Source organism: Centroberyx gerrardi, chromosome 5 (assembly GCF_048128805.1).
Source record: "Centroberyx gerrardi isolate f3 chromosome 5, fCenGer3.hap1.cur.20231027, whole genome shotgun sequence".
In the NCBI taxonomy this organism is placed as follows: Eukaryota; Metazoa; Chordata; class Actinopteri; order Beryciformes; family Berycidae; genus Centroberyx; species Centroberyx gerrardi.
In genome coordinates this window covers 30972726-30995675 of record NC_136001.1, presented here as the reverse complement: position 1 = coordinate 30995675, position 22950 = coordinate 30972726, and the positions used below count along the sequence as shown (strand labels likewise).

Here is a 22950-nt window from a genome sequence, read left to right as displayed (position 1 = left end):
GACATGTTCTTGGAAAAAACAGCGTCGCATTGGCTTCAGTCGAATTCTTCGCACAGCAGACCCCCTGCAGCTGGTATAAAATATCACCTGATTGGTTGTGTGGCCTTGAGGAAGACTCAACTCTTTCAAAACAAATGGTTTATAGGCTCGGCTGGCTGAGCTTGTTAGAAGATTTCTGCACCTTTTTGACCAATCAAATGGCTTCTAAATCCTCGTATTCCCTCACTGCCTTTGTCGCTCTTTCACTGCAGCCATTATTTTTATTGTTCTGATTTTCTGTCACCGTCCTTTCCGGTTTCACTAGGTTACAGTTTCCTCTTTAATCGTCATGCGCCCCCACCGGTGCGGAGTGTAAATAAATGAACAATACGAAGCCGCAGCGAGCTTATGCAAATTTGTATACACCGCCCGTTTTCGACTCTCAATTTCGAGTTCGTTGTAAGTATATCCGCACCTTAACTGCGATATTGTTGTTCTCTAAATTCCCACGCAGCAAGAGGAACAAATACCTTCATATGAAAACCTTTAGAAGGACTACATCAACTTAAACAAAAGCACAGTAACACAGAATAACAAGATCAAATACAGGACAATCAAAACAGCGCTTGTGTGTTAAAGAAAAAAAAGCAGATCTTTCAGCCATGCATGACATGCAAACTTTTGAGCAGACACTGAACTATTCACAGATGACTTTCAGCAAATTCACAAGACGCAGAGTTTTAGGTCTTCGTTATGATATGCTCGTCTGTTTTCATAAACCACTAGTCATTGTGTTTGAGTAAACTGATAGAGCAGTCTAATGTGGGTTGGTAAATAACAAAACAAATATCACTCTAACCTATGCTTTGTGGCCCAAATCAATGTGGAGCACAGGTTGTTTATCTTTGCACTGTGGGTAGGTGCTGTTGGCAGAAACATAGGGCCTAATTTTTCATGTTGAGTACTACTGATGAATGAACTAGCCTCACATGCCAGATGATCCTGCGACTTGATCACAGAGGCCGTCTGGCTCGCAAGACTGATAATGAATGGCTTTGAGTGGCTTTCCACAGCTATAATATCGGTTCCTCTGTGGCATGGACTCTCTTGCTGCAGTACACTGCCGGTTAAGGGAGACATCGGCGTAAGGATAAAGAGAGAAGGGGGTGCGGTGGGGTTGGACTTCAGGTTGGAAGCAGTGTGTTTAGACTCAGTCGCTCCAAACCGTAGGAACATGCGGGAGCTGCAGCTGACGAAGCGCGGCCACGTCCGCTTCAAGTGAACAAACAAAAGGACGGGAAATTCGGGAAATGGCAAAAAAAAATCTTTCAAAATAAAGGAGGACGAAAAAGGGGAAAAGTCTACCATCAACCCCCCGAGCAGCCCTGGTGTGAGTTAGTCATGCTGTGTACATGAGAAGGGTTAACATGGGTGAGCCACAGCAGACCATTCCCCTTCATACCCCAAGCATGCACAGTGACCCAGACAGGCAAAGGCGCTCGCCACAAAAAACACCACCAAAACAAAATAAGCTTGTCAAACTACAAAGAAACAAAGAGTGCAAAACAAAACAACAGAGAATTGTGTTTTCAGAGCGAACAACATCAACATAAAGTGAGAGGACAGCTCGACATCAGTTGCGTCCTACTTACTTCCATATTGCTGTCTAGTGATCCTGCACTGCTGCGTCTCCCACGCTTGCCTGCCCAGGACATGTAATATGACAGATTAGACAGGTCTCAACACGCATGGTTGATACGTGGAGGTGTACACAACGTCCCTCCTGTCTAGCGTCTAGGCTCTAGCACCCTAGGGGGGGACGAAGGTAGCTCACGACTAGCTAGCGGCAGACTCGCGGTATGCCGGGGGATCGGAAGGGAAGCGAACAGGGACTAGGGGGAGAAAAGGGAGAAGCAGGTCAGCGCTATTGCAACCGCTAGGATAACTCAAGCTCGGAGACTACTGTATGTGTCTGGCACAGCTGGCACGAGACCTTCCCGTCGGAAAAAAACAGCCTTGCAATCTGGCTGCGTGAAGGGCAGAGGACGCTAGAGTAGCACGGTGTACCTTTCCCCTGAACCAAAGTCAACCTGCCAACTCTAGTAAGTTTCATCTTGGTGACATAGTGTGATGTTCAAACAGCTCCTAAAGGAAGAGAGACAGCTCACAACTCAGCGCTGGAAACGCTCATACAGGCATAAACGCTGCCAAGCCGAAAGCATACCACGACACAGACGAAACGGAAACGCCCGGGAATGACCATGAGGCCCTGCTGTTGATGAGAGTAATGGCAATGGGTGGACGTATTCACAGAGATAGTCGACTAATGTCTGCAATGCTGTTTAATAATAATATGGGAGGGGGAAAGCAGAGCAATATCTCTGTTCTTGCTGCTCAAAGTCGTATTGGATTATGAAGTGGTAGCAAATAATCAGAACAAATAAATGTTTTCTACCTAGTTAATGAGATTTTCGGCATAATAACAGCAGTTACTATTATGACTGTCACAAGAATGTGTCATCAAGTGTCTCTCATTCAAAAAATAGGGCTCGATTCACCCTCCTATGTTGCCTTACTAGTCTGAACCCAGTGTTTAGGTCACTGAATGTGTTTGTGCAGAGCAGCTGGGCAGTGTGCAGGCGACTCTAGAGGCCCTGCCTGAATCAACAATACAACATTAATTCCTCTTACCACTAAGACGCTCAAATCGATCACAGTGACCTACATAGTGCTGCCTCCTCCCACGCCAGTGACGCGGGATTATTAGTTGATAGCCTCCAGTAAATTACACCTAGGCCCATTAGTAAACACATCCATCTCTTTCTCCTGCTGCCTACTCTGAGTCACCCTTCTTTCAGTGGCTTAATGGCTCCTTTAGCACAGAGGATGTGTTAACCAAGGGGCAGACTCCGAATTGGCAGGTTACCTGCAGTGGCTACAACCCAAAACACAACTGTGCAACAGGAACTCAAGCTTATTCTCAGTGCACAAGTACATGGATTAACACCCGGTCCAAGAGGAGTGAATAGTATCATGCCAGCATCCAGCTCGGGTAATACAATCTACTTTGTCTAGCAGGGAGGATGAGACCTAAGTCTAAGACATCCTATTTGGAGACACGGGATGCTAGGTTACCACGGCAACCTCTGATCTCACCTGCGTCTGAGAGGTCGCGCAGGGAGCTGCTGAGGGCGCTCCTCTTCAAGCCCTCTCCGATGGCGTAGCTGTCGTCCAGGCTGGCGCGGTTCAGGTTGCCGTTGCCCGCCTCCTTCTTTAGCCCAGAACTCTGGGACATGCTGGGCCTCACCACCCCCTTCTGCTTCTCTAGCTCAGCTGTGCAGAGGACACACACACAAAAGGTGACATTGATCCACACGTCCACGCACACAATACACATACGCATCAAGGTGAACGAGTCAATGAGTTCTCGTGTACGCTTTTGTAACATTGGGCATTTCGGTGAACTATTACATCATTGGAAGTGACGTGAGAATATACAGTCTGTTTAAAGGATGGAGTCGCTACTCTTAGCTAATACTAAGACCTCCAGAGAAGAATATAAAAAGGAAAAATTGTGCTCACACTCTATCCGGTATTTCTCCATCTCCTGGACTTCAGCGATAGATTCTCGCAGATCATCCGTGAACTTTTTGCGGTCCTGGGGGTTGGGTGCATTGAAATTGATGAGGACTTTGATGTCAGCTCCGGGGATGGCTGACGTTAGACGGACTCCATTTGGATAATCTGAGGAGTGATAATATCAACACTGTACTTAACCTATTGCACACAATAGATATGTCAAGTAAGGTAAGGTAGTATGATTGCCACGATTAAGATGGACTAGCCCACGCCAAACATCTCCAAGGGACTTACACTGATTTTCAAAGAGCAGCACTTGCATGCCGTACAGTGAGAAAGACTGCCGGAAGCTGTACGTAACAGAGTTCTTCTTCTTCTGGAAAATCTTCGTAACCTATGGGGAAATAAAAACATAGGACATACTGTATTTTAGTCTCTTCCAGTAGCATGTTTAAGTCCATAATCTCAGTGTGCTGGAAGAAGCGTGGTTGCCGTACCACTAGCAGGTCATTAAAGAGGAAGATCTCCCTTTGGTGCAGTCCCAGCTTCTGTGGTTTGTTGGGGTCGGGCACTTCAAAAAGCCTGCAGTAACATACCAGTCTCCGGTGGGGTAGGGATAGTACCTGCATGCACAAAACACCCTTGACATACACTCTAAATAAAACAGCAGCATTTCTGACTGGGACTCCTGCTGCCTCCCAGGCGGCTCACAGGGGGCTTTCAAAGTACAATCTGCCAAAAATATAACTTTACACAATCCTCAACGTCTGAATCTGTTCCAGAAAGTCTCCGGGTATTTCTCAAATACCACCGAGACGTAGTCAATGGGATATCCAAAGAGCACTTAAACATTTTCAAGTCCTCATGACATACAGTTAAGCGCACTGAATTTTAATGGAACTCCAACTGACAGAAAGACTAATACTTACACAGCCCAGACCGTGGTGCAAAGAGCCGATCTGTGGAGTGAGGGATACATACAGAGATATTAGAGGGATTATCCGTGAACACATGGGGGGAAATAGTGCAACTTTTCAATTAATGATACATGAAGGAAAATAGATGTTCCATGTAGTGCTGAACAATAAATAAGGTGTGAATGAAAAAAAGAAAAGAAAACAAGGTTTATGGGCCACAGAACAAACATTTATGTGTCCTTCGCAGAGATTATAACCCCTTCTTCTTTCTGTCACTCTGTGTGTGTGTGTGTGTGTGTGTTGTGTTTCCACTTTGTGTTAACCTTGCTGAGGATGAAACTGTCAAGGTCCCCCGGGCTTTTGCTGACTCTTGTGTCACCAAAGGGGAGTTAGTGCGATGAGAAGGGGAATCGCGGGACAGAGGGGTGGGGATGGGGGGTGGGGTCTCAAGTAAACACCTTCGAGAGCATCTACTTCTCTCTGGGTGCCTGGCTGATCGAGTCTGGACCAGATAATCCTATTTATTATTACGGAGAGTGTCAGCCAGCGCTTTTTTTTTCGCCCGGCTGTTAGGACTATAGACACATTAAAGTCATTCAGCATGAAGGTCTCTGGCCGTGAGGAATTGGATGTGTCACACGGTAAGGAAGGTCTGTTCTGGCAAAGGACGCTTGTTGATTTTTTTTTTACGTATTTGGACAATGTTGGCCATGAATAAACCAGTGGCTCCGTCTGACAGCTCAGACGCACATTGGGTAATTTGCCCTCCTGGTAGATTTGGCTCCTGAGTGGAGGCGAAGGTAGAAGTGGTCGCAGTCAAGGTCAAATTCAAACTTACCGGCTTTTTCCCCACAATGAGTTTTTCCACTTTCTGAACCTGGGACACATGGTCCTCGTTGGTCTTGAGCTCTCGCTTCCGAATCCGCTCGTATATCCCTATCAGCATCTCCCTGGGGATGTCCTCCCCATCATCCACTCCTGAGGAAGTGTTCGAGAGACAGAGAGAGAGAGAGGGAGCGGGAGAGATTAATGATTAATGCACAAATTTATGAGAGTTGATGAACCCATGAATCCACTGACATGCTGCTTCACTGCAAATATATCTCACAGCGCAGACAGAAATGTCCTTCAGAAGTCTCCGAGGACAAATTTTCCTCCTCCACTCAATGCTGTACTTTAATTACTGACACTCCAATAGGCAGAGAAATGAGTTAGCCATGCCACGAAGCCCCAGCTAATACCCTCAAAATCTGTTGAGGGCAACTTAAACAGTACTTTGCCTTCACTGCAATGCTTGCTTAGCCATGGCTTACAAAGCATAAATACCTTATTGACATGGCCATTAATCAAGGCAAAATGCATGCACAAAACTCAATTTGAGATAAGGACCCGTGTTTATGCTTGGAGCTGCACACTAACAACTCAGCGGAGAATATTGGTCTTGTGACAGCGGCTTGAGTTCGCGAGGCAGCGAGGGAGTACCAATTACCTCGAAGGTTCTTGACAAAGTCCTCCAGCTTCATCTTCCTCTCAGGCTTGACGTTGGGGCTGTACATGTCGGTGTTGAGGAGGATGATGGCGAAGGCCAGGATGAAGATGGTGTCGGGGTTCCGGAACTGCCGCACCACGCCGGGGTTGCAAATACAGTAGCGCTGGCTGGGGAGAGGAACATTGGACAGAGAGGAAAATTAACTTGAAGGTAGCAAAAAAAAATATGGGCCTCCTGGAACACGGGCCTAACTTCAGGTCTGAGTGAGCCTGAGAGACAGATGGTAGGTCATTAAACCACGAACAAAGCACCAGGATGAAGACTTTCCTTCAAAGCGAAACAAATCAATAACCTTTCCTATGAGTGATTAGTTCCACTCATGGGCAGGAGTATCAATATTGATATTGATATTGTGCTCTCCACTATCTGCGCTGTGGTCATTAAGATGATGCCTCTCATCCCCAAGGCCGAGGGAACAATGAGCATAGCAGTGAGGACCGCCAATACAGCCTGAGGCCATCACACCGGCCATTTAATGGCTTTCTGAGTCACCATATAGCGAGTCCATGATTATATCTGGGCTGGGCTGTAGGCTAGTGTCAGATGATCAGTTATTGTTATCTCCCCGATGCAACAGTCACTGCGGTGTTTACTGAGGCCGAGACGTCCTTGCTGAGTGCTGATCGAAGCAAAATTCTCTGTGGGCATGAGAGCACCTTTCTACTGTAGGATCGCAGGAGAGAAAATAAATGAGGGACAAACAGCGTCCGTCCGAGGCCCTGAAGGGGTTTGCTCTACTTTTGAAACTCATTTTCTGAAGATTTCTTTCTGCTGTGATCCTGCTGAACAAAATCAGTGTCTGGGTGTGAAATGGTTTTTCCCTGTGGAACTTACACTCGCATGTCTGATAGAGTTAAAGGAATACATGAGGTCTGTGATCAACTTACTGGTGCAGCATGGAAAATTAGAAGGAGTTTCACTTCTGTTTTCAGTATTTAGTGAGTTATGGTGCTTCTGAGGTGATGCAAAGCTAGCTTGTACTATCCACTAATCATAGATGGTGCATTGTGCATTAAAATGTGTGGACTAAATAAATACTAGACAGAGGTGAGCCCGCCACTGAGCATCCTGTCGTATAATCGTAAGTTGATCGAAGTTGATCTAAGAGCCTATTTGCAAAAAAGTCAGTTTATTCCTTTAGGCTGGGTACAAACTACATGACTTTTGGGCTGATTATTGCCATCATGACTGATTTTCAAGACCAGTGCACTAGTTTGAGACAGTCAGCATAGATGATTTTGTAGCGTGAGGGTTGAGGATTGAGGACACTTTCCCTCCCCGCTCCCACTCCAATCAGGACATCATGATTATTTCAAACATTTTTTTTTTTTATTCTGGACAAGTCTTGACATTCTCCTCGATCATGGGCTGCTCAACCACTCAAATCTGAACGGAGACCGGCAACAGCCAATGAGAGTTGGATGGGTTGGATGGGGTTACTACTCGTGTAGTGTGTGATCCCCATCTTTACCTCATCATCAAGTATGTGTATCTCTACGACATGCAACGAAAGAAATCCGCGAACGCCAAGTCAAGTGTGTGATGCCTCGTCTTTTTCACAGTCGTGTAGTGTGTCTCTCACCTGTAGGCCTCTATCAGCCGCTCCACCTTCTGCGCTTCTCCCTGGACTCTGATGTGGGCCTGGAATTTCCTGAGCGCCTCATCCAGCTCCATAGCTGAGAAGTCCATTTCATCCACCACACAGCTGGTGAAAAACACACCGTCCGTCAGCGGTCAGTGGGAAAACAGCAACAACAGCAACTGCAGTTCGTGCTCTCACATGCATGTACAGGCACGCATACACATATCAATAAATATGCCAAAGCAAACACACTAATACATACAGTGGGATATCAAAAGTCTCCCTACCCTTTCAAAATGTTCTATTGCTGGTTACTGCATCCAAATGAAAATGAAAAAGCCTTATTTAATAGGTTATCATTTCAGGCCTTGAGGCAATAAAAAGATAGATATTTGAAAGGGTGTGTAGAGTTTGGATATCCACTGTTTACACCTGTGCACACACACACACACACACACGCACATCAATGAGTGATTCCAACTAACAGGAATAACTTAATCGTTAAAAAGGCTGCATGTCTCATTAGAAATCAACAGACGGACGCGGGTTTCAGTTGAGCGGAAATTACTTTAATGTGTGGATAGTGACTCCGCTCTCCAGAGCAGATGAGATCTCGCATGTCAGGATTTATAGACGTTTTCTCGAGGAGCCCTTTAGATATCCCTGTCAAACTGACACTCACGGACCGCTCCTGGCCTTATCCTCCACTGCATCTCAATGGGCTCTGCTGGTGCGAGGCTGCTTAAAGCGGAAGCGTTGACTCACTGTTTCAGACGAGTCTGTCAAGTGCCAAGCAGAAACTAGAGGCGCTATTTTAACGATGTAAAGGACCACTATATGTCCTTTTGACTTCCCTTCTCTATAAAAAGGATTGAAGAATCTATAAATACAGCCCATGTGTTTGAATGACACATGGACTGTCTGAATCACTTCCATGGACAGTCACATATAGATTCCCTCAATGAATTCTATTTGTGTGTAATTCCTCGATGGCATTTGAGTCATTATGTAGTACTCAGAAACTGGAAAAGTCTATTTGAACGAGAGTGGATCGCAAACTGGCAACCCTAACTGGAACAAAATGGTCATGAATATTTCACTGTAACACACTTATGCGTGGAAGAAGTGTCTCTGATTTGCATTGTCTTGAGAGGCAAATGTAAATAAACTACTGTGTACTGGCACAGATGGCAAGTTAAATCGAAAGCCTGTTTGACAGAGGCTCGGCATTTTTAGGGTTGCAATAACACGATGCCTCTGCGCATACAAATGAGCAGAAATGAAGCGATGGAAAAACTCACTCGAGGACATCTCTGTTGAACTGTTTCTGCCTGTTACCCAGGAACTCGCCGATCATCTGCCTACTCAAGCCCTTCCTCTGGAGCAGGAAGTGGGCCACACCCACCGGAGTGTCTGGAACGAAGCTTCGCTCGATCAGATACTGGATGCCTTTTTCTGGTTTCCTGGAGACACGGTAGAGGGCAGGGAGAGAGAGAGGGAGAGAGACAGAGAGAGAGAGAGAGAGAGAGAGAGGGGAGGGAGAGAGGAGGCAATCCAAATCTGTGATTATCTCACTGCACTTGTGCCCCTGGCCAAATGTGTGTCAAATGAGGGACAGGATTTAGGGAGGGAGGGAGGGAGGGACAGAGTGAGGGAGATGGTGGAACGGGATGAAGGCCGAGAGCGGGGGCGAGGGAGCTGTTTTTCTCTACGGTGTTGATCACAAATGATTAAAAAGAACTTAATGGTCGGCTCTGAAAGAAACCAAATCCACAATCATCTATGATTAAACAGAATCACACAGGCTCAGTTGAATCCTCAGTTGAAGGCAAAACAAAGTGGAGCAGAATAGATTTGCAGGCTTGTTTGCACCTTAAATAGAACAAGCAGATGCTCATGTTTCAATCGCCATCACAGCATATTTATCCTACTTAAGTTTTTCAGTTTGGGTTATTAAGCAAAAAAAAATCTCTGAATTGTAATTAATGTGCTGATAAAGGATCTTATTTAGAACCTTTTAATCATTAAACTGTGATTGTGTCTATGTATTCTAATGGAGTGTGTTGTGTGTAATGGAGAGAAACAACAATTATGTCCTCCATCTTTTCAAGTCTTTTACGCACTAGTGATTGCGGAAGCTGATCGTGGTTTATCTTTAGCGTACTTCAAAAGAGCCAGGTAATGTATCAGATTCTGTCTGGGTCTGGACGGAGAGTGTGTGAATGGATCTCGTGGCACTGAAGTGTACGTACTTGTTGAAGAGGTTCAGGCCGATGCGGTAGTGCCTCTTGCGGATGATATCGTTGCTGAACGCGGGTGAGTCCCAGCTGTTGCGGGTCTCTTTGTGGTACGTCTGCTTGCTGAGCGTCTGCTCTCGCAGGCTGTCTCTGGATGACGACTCGGAGCTGCAGTTGATGGTGTCGTTGGAGTTGGACGTGCTGTTGATGCTGTCGTTGTCCCCGTCGGAGAAGTCCGACTCCGACTTGCTCTGCCGGTTCGCGGTGCCGTTGATGGCCAGGTGGGCCTCCAGTTGTCGCGGCCGATGGCGGGTGGCTTCCTCTTCCCTGGAAGGCCCTCGGGGCGGCAAGCCGTGGCTGACGTGTTTGGGGCTGCCCTGCTGGTTGCTGATGCTCCGGTCGTAGGCGTTCTGCCTCTTCAAAGAGCTGCGGTCGGAGCGGTCGCTCAGCTCCACCGAGCTGTCGCTGGGGGGCTCGATGGTCAGCAAGGGTAGGTGGTCTACCCGCAGACGCTGCTCCTGGCACTCCAGAGACGGCGTGCTGCGGCAACTGGTGTCCGTGTCCCCCTTGTCGTCCTTGTGAGCCAGGGACCAGTAGTCCTGGGAGGAGTTGAGGGAGCGCAGACGTAAGTCCGATTCTGTGCTGGAGGGCCGGTCTACAGACTGAGTCAGGGGCAGGGGAGGCGACAGCTCCTCCTCATCGATGTAAAGGGTGACATCGCTGTAAGAGGCCGTCATCTCGTCCAGTTTGCGGTGTTCTGAGGTGCTGTGGGAGGGTTTGACCTGGTAGCTGACCTCCCTCTCCATATCCGGGTGGCCTCTAGCTGGCTCTGGCTGGCTGTCTTCGCCGTGCAGGCTGCGACAGTTCAGAGCGTCATCTATGGACTCGGCCAGAGACTTGACCTGCCTGGAGAAGGCATCTTCTAGTTCCGTGATAGCGTCTGTGAAGTCGGTCTGCGCTGCGGGGGACTTGGCCGGTACGCCCATGTCCCCGCCGCACTCCGACTGCACCAGCGCGCCGATTTTGGTGCCGTCGTCTGTTAGCGACACCTGCTTTCCCTCGAAGTAGGAGCTGTGGACTTTTTCAGGTCCTTCAAAGGAAAACTGCATTCTCATATTGGATAGGACGATCCGTCTGGACATACGGTTCTCAGACATAGAACTCCTAAGACGCTCAAAGTTCTTGTTCATCTGGTACTGGCGGAAGGCTGTCTGGATGGTGCGGGCTGCATGCCGGGTTATGAAACGCCCACCATATTTACGCTCTAGCATCTCCACCTGCAGGAAGAGAAAAAAAAAGTTGATGACCTAAATGCCTCTTAGAAACACTGGGAGCAGTTTGTGTAAATGCAAATAGTCCCTTAGCTGTGCTCACATGGCAATCCAATCCTTGCAAATGTTCCCTGTAATGGGACAACTGGTGATACTCCGTGAAATGCGGAATGATACACAACTGTACACGAGGGGGTTGAGGGAGAGAAAATGTAATTGTTTACAGCAAACTAAGATGGATGTTCTTTTAACCGGAGAGACAAAGGCTGTTTTTCTCCAAAACAGTTCAAAGGTTCAGAGGATTATAGTTAATGGAGGGCAGAGGGAACATGACAATGGTTCAAGGTATGAAATTCAAGGTGAGGGCACAGAGGATGGCACAAAATTAACAGAATTATTAGTTAACTCTTGGTCTAGAAAAAACGGCTGGCTATTTTCACCTGGCTAAAAAAAGAAAGGCAATTACCTAGGAAACACATTCAGTGACTAAGGATTAGGTTAGGTGGAATGAGGAGTGGAGCAGTGGACTCATCTATTTTTGTCATGGCTTGAAAAACTCAAGAGGAGCAGAGTAATGATGCCATTTAAAAGTAATTGGGATTAAGGTTCATTATACTCAAATAGACCCCCAAAGAAGATGGATAATGGTGAATAAAGTCATTGATGAGAACCCAATAATGATGAATCTTTGCTCTGAGTGAAATATCTAAAAACATAAGTTCACAAGAAAAGAGACCACAAATTATATATTGAAATATTAAAAATATTGAGCGATTAATGTAGGACACTGCACCATTAAGTATCCTTCATTAAAATAAGGATGAAAATGACCATACATGAGCGGAATCAAAATTAGTATATTACTGAAATGTACAATTATCTAAATTGAAATGGCTGAGAAATAGATCATTACAATAAAAGTGACATACATAAAATCAGAAAAGTGTCCAATGCTGTATTGCATTTACTCCCTCTCTGAGCCCTGTGGCTTCACACACTGAACTAGTTATCCACCTCCATACTCACGGTGTTATTACAACACTAATCACGTTTTCCAGCGCCATGGGAGGGCCAGGGAGGCGAGTGGACTGAAGCTTGCCAGGAGGAATATGAACCTCAGCAGTGAATCTCACTCCCAGCAGGTAGCACTGTGACAGCTCGACAGGAGAGCCGGTCTAGCTTCTACACAGACACGTCTTATATAACCAGAAGGCCAAACTAGGCTGCACTTTATGACTAACATTTGTCTGCCATCTTTAAGGAGCTCTAGCCCGGGGCAGCCAACCTGATGCCAGCTTGTAGTGACGGATAATGTAATAACTGCCGGATAACGTAATGTGATAAAACCTCATATTGTAAATGTTTTCCTGGCCATGTAAAACATTATTACATTGACCGGCAATTATTATCATAAGGGATGTAACATTTTTTAATTATTACAATGGAAGTCTGAAGACGTTATTAAATGATCCTGCAATTTATCACAATAGGGTTATTACATTTTTGACTCATTTAGAAGGGCATTTTATTACGTTTTGACAAGTTATTACATTATCCGACAGTTATTGCATTATCTGTTGCTACACGGCTCCTATAGAGGCTTTGCAGAATATATAGTATACACTATATAAATGTATGTGTACATGCATGTATATATGTATGTATACATATATACATACATATATACTGTGTGTGTATATATATATATATATATATATATAGAGAGAGTACTGTGCAAAAGTCTTAAGCACATGTAAAAGAAAAAAGTAAAGCAAAGATGCTTTCAAAAATAATTAAATTAAAAGTTTCTAAATATCAAAAAATTTACTATGATGAGCAGTCTACTGACACACTAATGCAGAAAAAAAATGAATAAACATCTAAGACACAATTTATATAAAAACTCTTGGGGGTCTAAGACTTTTGCACAGTACTATATATAATATATATATATATATCTCATACAAAAATATACCAGATATATATTATTATATGGTGTATGTATATGTGTAGATAGACTTGGACTCATTGTTAGCTTACTGTTAACAGCTAACTCTGGAGTCAATATTCTCTGTGGGTCCAATTACTACAGGTATGTAAGAGACAAATTATATATAGGTCCAAAATTGCTGAACTTATCTTTTAATGGATCTATTGCACTGATGATGGGGTAGCCTGAAAACATTTCACCTGAACACATGGCATTTTGTTGGTCAGATTTAGAATAAACATGCTCTTTTTGTATTCCGATACCTCGGTTTGAGTTTTTGCTTCCACTGGTGAGTGCTAACTAGCCCGAGACAGCGCTAGTTAGTTAAACAGATGCTACAATTTGGTAGCTAACAAGCTGACGTTATCTAAACACAAAATGGAGTGGATTTATCAATGACAAAATGATCAGTTCCCCAGCAAAAACAGCACAGAAATTAACCGTGTGTATTCAATTCCGTTGAGATGATGAAGTCATACACTTGGAAACACAACCAGCTGTTCACAGCCTGTTGCCCAAGAGCTGAGGACCTCCAATATGGCTGCCAGAGGGTGTGTACGTGACCTGGAAGCCCTATTTTTTTGTTGTCCTCCTCCCCCTCACCTGCTTGTCCTGGAGGTCGGAGGAGAGCTCATAGCTCTCGGACAGCGAGCGGGAGCGCTTGATGGCCTCCTCCTCGGCCTGCTTGCGGAGGATGGACTGGGAGTGCTGGAGTTTGGGCCGGCGGGGCCGCTGCTGGCCGGGCAGCACGATGTGTCCGTAGAGCTGGCTGTCCAGGTGGTCGGGGCCGAGCCCGGCGCTGCGGGTCACTGGACCGCAGCTGTATCCACCAGTGGTGTCCACAGAGGGGCCCACCTCGCTGCCTGGAGCATCACCTTCCACACTGCAACACACAAGGACACACACAACATAGGATCTGGGTTAGTCTGCTCTGCCATTTTACTGAAGGCACACACAGTAGAGCTCAGAATGAAGCACGTGGCACATGGAAGTGAACTTTGATACCATTGACAGGTCTGAGTCTCTTTCTGAATGCATAACAAATACCTCAAGCAGCTATAAGATTGTAGTAGTATATCTTGAATGGAAGAAATTAAAACGGTCTATGAAAGAACTGAATTATGAATAGCAAACAACCAACAAAAGGCACACCAAACAATGAAATCACTGCTACACTATCAGGATCTAAATCCTTCAGTGAAAAACACGTCAAGAGATTACAGCACATGAGGCTGTGCCTTGAATATTAAGATCAAAAACGACCCCTACCTATCCAAACAGGCACAAACAGTGGTGTTGAGCAACTGGCCATGCCACACCGGACTAGCTAAATGTCAACCACAGGTCTGTTCACTTCCTCCACGCCTCTTTGGCTATTGTGATTAGTGGAGAGGGTTAAAGTGCACTGTGCTTTGGTGCTTGGAGACAGCTCAATAACTACTTACTTTGAGAAATCAAAGCCTTTTCACTGGAAGAAAAGGCAGGAACCTGATCTGATTGCTTTCTGGATTTGTGAAATAAGGAGCTGTCCAGCTCTAGAGGCAGAAGCCCTGACTGTGAGAAGCTAAGCCTATTTCTTCATACCGAGTCTGAACTTGACGGCAGTACAAGAAGATTAGAATTGATATTAAATATGGGCATTTTAATTAAATGCATTAGCACCTAGCTCAGCAGAGAAGAATTTTTGAGGTGAGGATAAGGAAGGCATCCGAATATGTCCAATACTAAAAAGCATATGAACCTGTCCATATTAAACAGACATTTTAGGCACACAGTAAAATTGACTTGACTTGACTTGACAGTCCAAGTCAGTAACCTCCCAGTGACAGATGTGAATCCTGCATGGAACTGATCAGATTGCTTAAGTAACAGCTCAGAGCCAAAAGGACACTAAACATGCATGCATTTTATGTATTCTATTCTCCTCTTTATCTTATTCTCACTATCATTATCAAGTTTTATGTGAAGCTCTTGGTGCATGTAATTTCTTTGTTGTAAAGCACTTTGAGCTGCATTTCTTGTATGAAAGGTGCTATACAAATAAAGTTTATTATTATTATTATTAATAAACAAGACACTTGACCAATCAGGTGGGTCAGAATCACTGTCCTCCATTATCAAGGTTAGTTTGTGGTCAAGAAGTAGATTTTATATGCTTTTCACTTATAAACGAGTCTAAATAGACAAGAGACCCAACTTCCATGAAAACATTCTGTTAAAAGACCAGAGTGACATAGAGGCTGTGTACCAATGTGAGGAAAGGACTAAACTGTATCAACATCTACAAGTAGTTGTAAAGGATACCAAACATTGTCTGGGTGGTGATTTATAGAGTGTGAGTGAGGCACACAGTAGTTCCTTCATAACTTGTGCACAGCTATAGCTTACAGTGCCATCATCATAAAGTAGAGGAAAACCCATAAGTTAATATTACAGGGTGTCCCAGGGACAAACAAAAATGCTCAAAGAGGGCTGTTAAAGATCCAACCCAGAATTTATTTGGCTATATAATTTTTACTTCCACTTTTGATGAGTTTGACTTAGAAATGAGCATATTGCAACTTTCATAAACCATCATAATTCAAAACACAGGTCTATTTCACGTTGTTTGCAAACGTTAGCAATGTATATCTAACTTTTACAGCCCCACAATACATGTGCTCGCATACTGTCGCCAGTCCACCGTCTGACCTTGTATCAACAGCACACTCAATCAATCTGAGAGCAAAAAATGTCTTCAATTTATCAAAACACAAACAAAGCCAGTAGTGGGGTGACAGCGAGTCTGTGGTTAAAAGGTGAGCTTTTCTACCATAAAGTAATGTTTTGGCAAAATAATGGCCAATACCACTTCATTTTGTTTAGATTTGTCATACCCCTCTGCAGACAGCTAGTACATTTCTATCAGCCGGTACACAGGCTCGATCCGAAATCTGCCCAATTGATGGATGACGTGAGAACGCACAGAATAAGGACATCCATCCTGAAACATCTATCGCTGCGCAGCCTTGTCAAATACCCGTCTCCCTGTGTGAGAATGTGTCAAGGTTAGATAATAAAGGCTGAAATAAAACGTTTAATGGGAAAGAGATTTTATGTCCACCAACAGCTTCTGCTCAGGCTCAAAGCCACTAAATGCATGCAAGGTGAAATGAACAGTAATGAACGGCGTGGATAAAGCGCCTGTTATAATCCCGTTCGAACAGACCAGCAGTGTGTGGCGTTGGAACCGGCTTACTTTCAGGCTAAACCATTGTCATGCACAGGAGCTTTCCAGTGAGCACTGGAAAATATCAATGCAAAGGAAGCCGTGTTTCCAATTTTGGGGAGAACGAAGAAGACCTTGATAGTATAATCCAGACTGTATGATAGCTAACTGTCCAATGCAGCCCGTTCCCTCACCTGTCCTTTCTGCCAAGTCACACTGAGGCAGGTGGGGGTCGTCTGGCATGCAATCGCATCTCACATTAGACAAAATGGCCTCTCTCTCCGAGCAGGACACTCCACAAATAGATGGGGATGCGTGCTCATCCTGACAACCTTCCCTGCACCTTCATCCTCCTCCCCGTGCATTCTCCACAGCACTTTGAATTCTAAAGTGAAACAAATCTAATCAGAAAGAGAGAGTGCTTTAATTAGACTGAAGGGTGGGCTGCAATGCGGCTGCGCCGGCGAAGGATGTCTAATTGGAAATATTCATTTGTTTAGATGGAAGAGAGGCTTAGCGTGCTTGAAATGCGGTATCCGGCTCTCCACCGGAGCAGGCAGATGCCTCTAGGTGTTTAAAGTGGAAGCACGGTGGCACTTCACGCATGCTTTCCACTAGCTATTGTTCATTTCCCCATGTGTTCGCCGGTGCTGAGGCATCGGGGTTACTGAACCAAGACGCTCCCTTCTTAGTAACACAAAAAAGGAGCTACACAATGTGTTTCTAAAACGTTACAACTCCCCGATAAAGACAGGGCAGCTTCACCTAAACAGGGAAAGGCAGCTGAGGACATGCAGTCATTGTATAACAGACAAGGCACTTTATATCTCAATATGCATGAGCCCAGTCTTCTTCCCCGCGGCACAGAGGTTGAGTCACCCCAGCAGTGAAAGCGTTACTGATCCAATTCCCTCAGACTGGAGGGAGAGCGAGGGAGCGATAGAGAGAGAGAGAGATGACTTTGGTCAGACCCGTCGCCTAACTGGGAGACTTATACAGCCTGTGCCAAGCATTCATCCAGCCTCATTAAAATTAATAACCTTCTAAAAAAAAAAAAAAGAAAAAGAGAAAAAAAAAAATGAATCCCATTTAAAAGCAGAGACAAAATGGATAAAAAGGGCAGAGGAGGAGGAATAAGATGGTCGGAGTCCGTGGTTATTAGAATATGTCAAGGCAGCGGGAACCTCCTTCCGGGCCAGCTGGGAGTCGCTGGGTCTTTCATCCTCAGATGGATAGAGGGATGGCAGGGCTAGATACCTATGTGAAGGGACGGGGTTGCCCTCCTCTAATGTAATGTTAAGTGAAATGTCATCTGCATATTAGCGGAGAACAGGTGTCGGTCTCCTTCTTTTTTTGTCACTCTCCTCTCGACACAGCGAAGAACGGAGCAGCAGCTGTTCAGACTTCAGTTTAGAAGGATCTAAAAAGGAAAGGAAGTGTTTAGGGAGTCCTGTCCTTCACACGCACACTGCCTCCATTGACGTTTTCCCGTGTAAAGACACAGATCAGTGGCAGATAGCAAACCACAATGGCTTACCGGGAACTCTGAAATGAAGTACTTGCACTGCATGAATGACTCCTATCAAGCAAAATGGATGTAGTTTCCTGGGGGCTGTTCAAGTTCGATGCAGTGTCTGCCACACTGCCGCAAATGTCCATCTTCGCAAGTCATTTACTCTCATATCCAAGTCTTATTTTTCTTAAAACGAGTGGAAAAATTCTGCCAACGGGGTGAGATAATTCCACTTGTTTCCAATGCAATTTCACTTGTTGCAGGAATCTTCCAGAAACAAGTAATCATGAAACAAGGCAGAGCAAAGACAATCACTCCAATAGTATGAAGAAAATGACAAGTTTTGCATTGGAAACAAATGAAATCATGACAGATTTTTTTCACTTGTTTGAGGAAAAATACAATTTTAAGGCTCAGTACTATATACTCTACTAGACTTGTTGAGATGGATATATTTTTGTGCATCTTTTGTTTCAAAGAGAGACACAGTTGTAGTAACCAGCTGTTGCCAGTATGTGATTTCAACGGGTGAAGAGATAGCGTCTCATGTCGCCGCACTTGAAAGGCATAGGCATAATGTGAGGTAGTGAAGCAAAATGTTATCTGTGATGGCAAACCGAGGGTGGTCTGCACACTCATGCACATGAAGAAAAAGCCAGTTAAAGCCGCATTAGGTACGGTATTTATGTAGAAATACACCCGTGTTACGTATCAGCTTACATGACGAAGTGAGGCTGCAACAGTGAAGCGCCTCCCACCTCCACTAATGGAGACCCTGTAGATTCGCCCCATTTGCCCCAAGTTAATTTCTAGCGTCGGTACGGTCGCTGGCAGGAAATCTTGTCTGCCCACCGGAAGTGACAAAAAAAAAGAAAAGTGACTCCCAAACACCAGTGAGCTCACTTTTTTGCCTCTCTCGTCCCTTCGGTGTCCTTTGGTATAAAGCATCACAGACCGGCTGCGTTGGTAAACAGGAGTGTGCTGTGTGCACTTTACTGACATCACCTTACAGGATTTCTGGGTTTTGAAGTTCTTAAATTTCAAACAGTCACCTCTCGCTGCCATCTGGGCCTGCCAACGTACGAAATTGCCTAGTGCAGCTTAACAACCCAAAGTCTTAAAACTGGTATCAGCAGCTCCTTATGGTGATGAAAGCCACAGAAAATGTGCGCACCTCACCCGGCCTCTTAGCAGATCATAGCTATCTATTCCTTTGAAAGAGAACAATTTATACATAAAAGCGCAGAAGGTGCCGTCGCATCCCATGACGGCGCATAAATTGCTGCCTGATGGAATTTTAATAATGTGTTTCTGGTGGAAGGTGAGGCGGTGGAGGTGACGCGAGGACAGCTCTGGTGTCAGCGCCTCCTCTGGAGACTCCCTCCCTGTGATGCTGAGTGGCTTCCTCAAGAGGAGCCTCTTCTCACTGTGTCACTCCACGATGATGAATTAATTACACTGAGCTGCCATGCGTCAGCGAGATAACAAACTGATCCGCACACACACACACACACACACACACACACTCATACACACACAACTCGCCTCTATTTTTCCTCGGTTTTCTTAGTTTTGCTACAGTATGTAGCCTATTCACAGTGAACATTTTTCACGAGTGAATGAGTCTTTCAAACTTAAGTTGATTAAATACGCAGGCATTGGAGAAAGAGCAGTAAAATGTGACTGAGCTGCATTGACATGCTTGGCACGCACTGGGAAAATCAACTACTGGCTCATCGATGGAGCAGGAAACTCAGTGGCATCCCAAATAAAGCACACATTATTTACACAAAGCGTGCTCCTTTTGAATTTGATCAGCAGCATTGGCCTGGCTCAGCCCCCAATGTATTAAAGGCAATTCATCCAATAAAAGGGCAGCAGCAATTTAGTTGGATAATAAGTCCTTTCTCAATTGATCTTTGTTGAGTCTGGCAGCAGTCCCTAAATAAAGGACCGGCCATTAGTGAAATGTACAACCCACATCAAGAGGCAAATTCAGACCCAAAGCATAGACTAATCCCATGTGTAAAGCATGAGGCAACTATTAGGTGTGTATCCACATATACACACATACACATACAGGTATACACACTCAGACAAAGGTTGTGCTTACCAGCTGTCCGACTCCAGCTCAAGTAAGGACTGACTCCTGTCAGAGGCACAGTGTAGACACCACATGTTGCCCTCTGAGCCCCTAAACCAGACCCATCACCCTGCTCTCGGTCACTCCATCCCCTGGGCTAAACGGAGCTTCCCCAGCCTATCCGCGCCGCGTTCAAATGAACAGTGAAATGCTTTGCTTTGCTCTCCTCTCCTCGGACACCTCTCCAGCTCTGGCCTTCCCTCGGAGCCTCGCGAGGAGGGGCGTTCGCCACGGCGGGAAGCTCAGGAAGAGGGAGGGAATTCCTCCGGGGGGAAACTGGGTCGTGTGGCAGCGGGAGCGCCGATGCCCCGCAGATGAGGAGGGCCTAAAGCGGGGCAGGGGCAACGAGGAACAAGTGGGAAAAGGGGAGAGGGCGCGCTCTGTGGGAGATAGCATCAGAACGGCTGTGTTATTAATAGCGAGAGGATCTGAGTGGCAAGGATCAAGCCTGGGGAAACCCCTGTATATACCACTTCAGCTGCTGTTCCCCGCGGCTCTGGAGGTACTACTGCAGTAATGTGAGCTTCACCTCGGCCCAACGCCCCGCTCCCGCAAGACAGATTAGGCTCTGTGGCACCGCCGGCCAGAGATGTTAACCGTCAGCTTCATGTGCACATACAGTATCTTAGCTGCACCACTTATTCAGTTCTACAAATGTACTGATGAAAAGCCTCCAAAAATCAGCCTAGAACGATACCATCAGTTGCTCTTTGAAACTCTAAGAGACAATTCTGAACGAGTAACAGCTGCAGTTGAATCAGCCAAGCTAAACAAACAAGTTAATAGGAAAGGTTTGACTCAGATCTCCTCCCATCTCTGTACTGATATTTACAGTGATTTTACCCCGCCCGTTCCCCTGCCTCGGTCCAAAAAGCGAATGGCGAGGGGGCCTCTGCATTTCCGTATGATGACATCATTAACCAAACAACGGGTGTGTGTCCACTGGGGCCGAGATGCTATCGAACCAAGGCAACCGTGGAGCGTAAAGCACTGTGATAACTTCACTAATAGGGGTAGTTTGGCTGGAGAGATCCTCCCATGACTGTAAGTCACAGGTCATTTGCAAAATGGCTGATCCTGCACTGGAACCCCTGTGGTGAAGCACATACATCTTCAGTGCCTCCAGAAAACAAATTCCTAATTACACTATGTAATATGGAAAAAAATACTAATAATCATATAATGAGTGAGAGTGAATAGGGAGTTGGTACAGAATGCCCCTCTTATGGGCCATTACAGAGCACAATAAAAAAGAGCAAAATGCCTCCCATATGGTGAAGGTTCATGTACAGTGCAGCAGAGAGAAATATTGAGAACGTGGAGGTAGTAATAGCTAATTACAGAGGGATTTAAGCCGCTCTCCCTGGGGACAAATCTGAACACATTTTTCCTGACCCTCCATTCTGGAAGTTCAGCCTCCCCTCTGGACGATAGTAACCATGATGAAGCGGAGGACGAGCTTCACTGCAGCCGCAAAATTTGACCCCAGCCTGGCCAGAAACTGGGAAAAACATTCTTTCCCAAACCTGAACCGAGCCCAAGATGATTGACTAAGTGACCAAGTGACTAAGGCCTGAAATTGCTACAATTTTCTCCGGATAAATTGCTAATAACAGTATTTTTCAACAGTATTGAACCCCGTGGCCTGACCAAACCTGAGAATTTAAGTGAGAAATTCAGCCAGGCCTTGCCCAACTACCATCTTTAGGCCAGTTGGTACCCACCGGCTTCAATCACAAACGTCAAGCCCGAGGTGAAGCTGCAGCCGTTAACACCCACTACATCTGTCTGAATGCCGAGAGGGACGGTTTGAGACAGCTGCCTGTGATGATCAGACGCTGGGCTATTTTTGTTCTCCTCATCTCCGTCTTGACAGTAGATTACACAGTAGTTTAGGAGAGGTGTGATATATATTTACCTCACTGATGAGTCAGAAACTTTGCCATATCCCTCAGGGAGGCCGTACTCAAAGTAATCACCACTCTGTGACTGCTTTAAAAAGATTCACCGACTCAAGAGTGTTTGTCCCTTGACAACGGCACAATTAAAGCTGCAACTTCGCCCGTCGGTGGCTCCGAATGGCAACCAAAAGGTAACCGTCGGAAAACTATTTGAACTCCAACACCCAGAGATCAAGTGACGTCGGTAAGCTGCGCACAGCACGCTCATGTTAACCCTCCCAGCCGGTCTGTGATGCTTTATACCAAAGGATACCAAAGTGGAAAGAGTGGCAAAATGCCTAACCTTGGTGAGTACAGCTTTGTCTGGACGGAGTGCTTGCTTGCTGCTTGCTGCTTGGATTCCACTCTTAAGTTTCAATTTGTCAATTGAGCAAATAGATCAAATCTGATTGGGATGGGACGCTCTTCTCTGTTGCAGCCCCACTTTGTGATTTAGGCTGATAAGGGTGTAGTTTTACAGAAGAATCTTGCCTAGTGCAGCTTTAAAACATTTGCCTGGAATCCAGTGATCGGACAGAAACTGGACCTGGCTGACACTGAGGAATTCGCTAAACAGTTGGGCCCTCTGGACGAGCAGCTCTGGCCTTCAAAGTGAATTTGCTGAGAGAAAACTCGACACCGGATGGCTCTTTGAAGGGCTTGTGTTACAGACACACCTGTCACACACTGTCTAGACTCCAAACTGGATACAGCAGGAACTCTCTCTCTCTCCCTCTTGTCCTTGTATTAATCCCTCCATCACTTAGAGCTTCTGCACGCCATATAAAAGGGAGGAGTCACAGCTCTGGTCCCAGTAAGGAACACCAGTAAAGACCCCGCTCTCCTTCTACACACCCAAACCTTCGGCACCCCTCGCCTCCCTCTACATTTGGGGCGACAGCATGCCACTCACACAGCAGTGATAAACTTCGCATATTGCGTGAGACTGGTTTTCATTCAGCGGGGGACAGAAATAGACCCATTGACAGACATCGCATTTTCTGCTCCGCTTGGTAAGTAAATTGACCAGTCTGTGCCGAGC

The 22950-nt window shown here is 45.7% G+C and overlaps 1 protein-coding gene across 3 annotated transcripts in view; it reads right to left on the bottom strand.

Moving 5' to 3' along the window:
- iqsec1b (IQ motif and Sec7 domain ArfGEF 1b) overlaps positions 1 to 22950 on the bottom strand; it is a 99500-nt gene that overhangs the window by 4690 nt on the left and 71860 nt on the right. For 2 of the 3 annotated variants that reach the window (XM_071911622.2, XM_071911620.2), the window contains exons 2-13: positions 13708 to 13987; positions 9859 to 11120; positions 8908 to 9069; positions 7607 to 7729; positions 5965 to 6131; positions 5314 to 5453; positions 4488 to 4517; positions 4056 to 4181; positions 3853 to 3952; positions 3562 to 3723; positions 3136 to 3312; positions 1632 to 1681 (exon numbers count right to left, since the gene is read on the bottom strand). In XM_071911622.2, coding sequence (XP_071767723.1) covers positions 1632 to 1681; positions 3136 to 3312; positions 3562 to 3723; positions 3853 to 3952; positions 4056 to 4181; positions 4488 to 4517; positions 5314 to 5453; positions 5965 to 6131; positions 7607 to 7729; positions 8908 to 9069; positions 9859 to 11114 — 2493 coding nt within the window. In that variant the 5' untranslated portion in view covers positions 11115 to 11120; positions 13708 to 13987. Of the gene's footprint in view, positions 1 to 1631; positions 1682 to 3135; positions 3313 to 3561; positions 3724 to 3852; positions 3953 to 4055; positions 4182 to 4487; positions 4518 to 5313; positions 5454 to 5964; positions 6132 to 7606; positions 7730 to 8907; positions 9070 to 9858; positions 11121 to 13707; positions 13988 to 19938; positions 20030 to 22950 lie in introns of those variants that run through there. The other variant, XM_071911623.2, reaches the window with a different exon arrangement.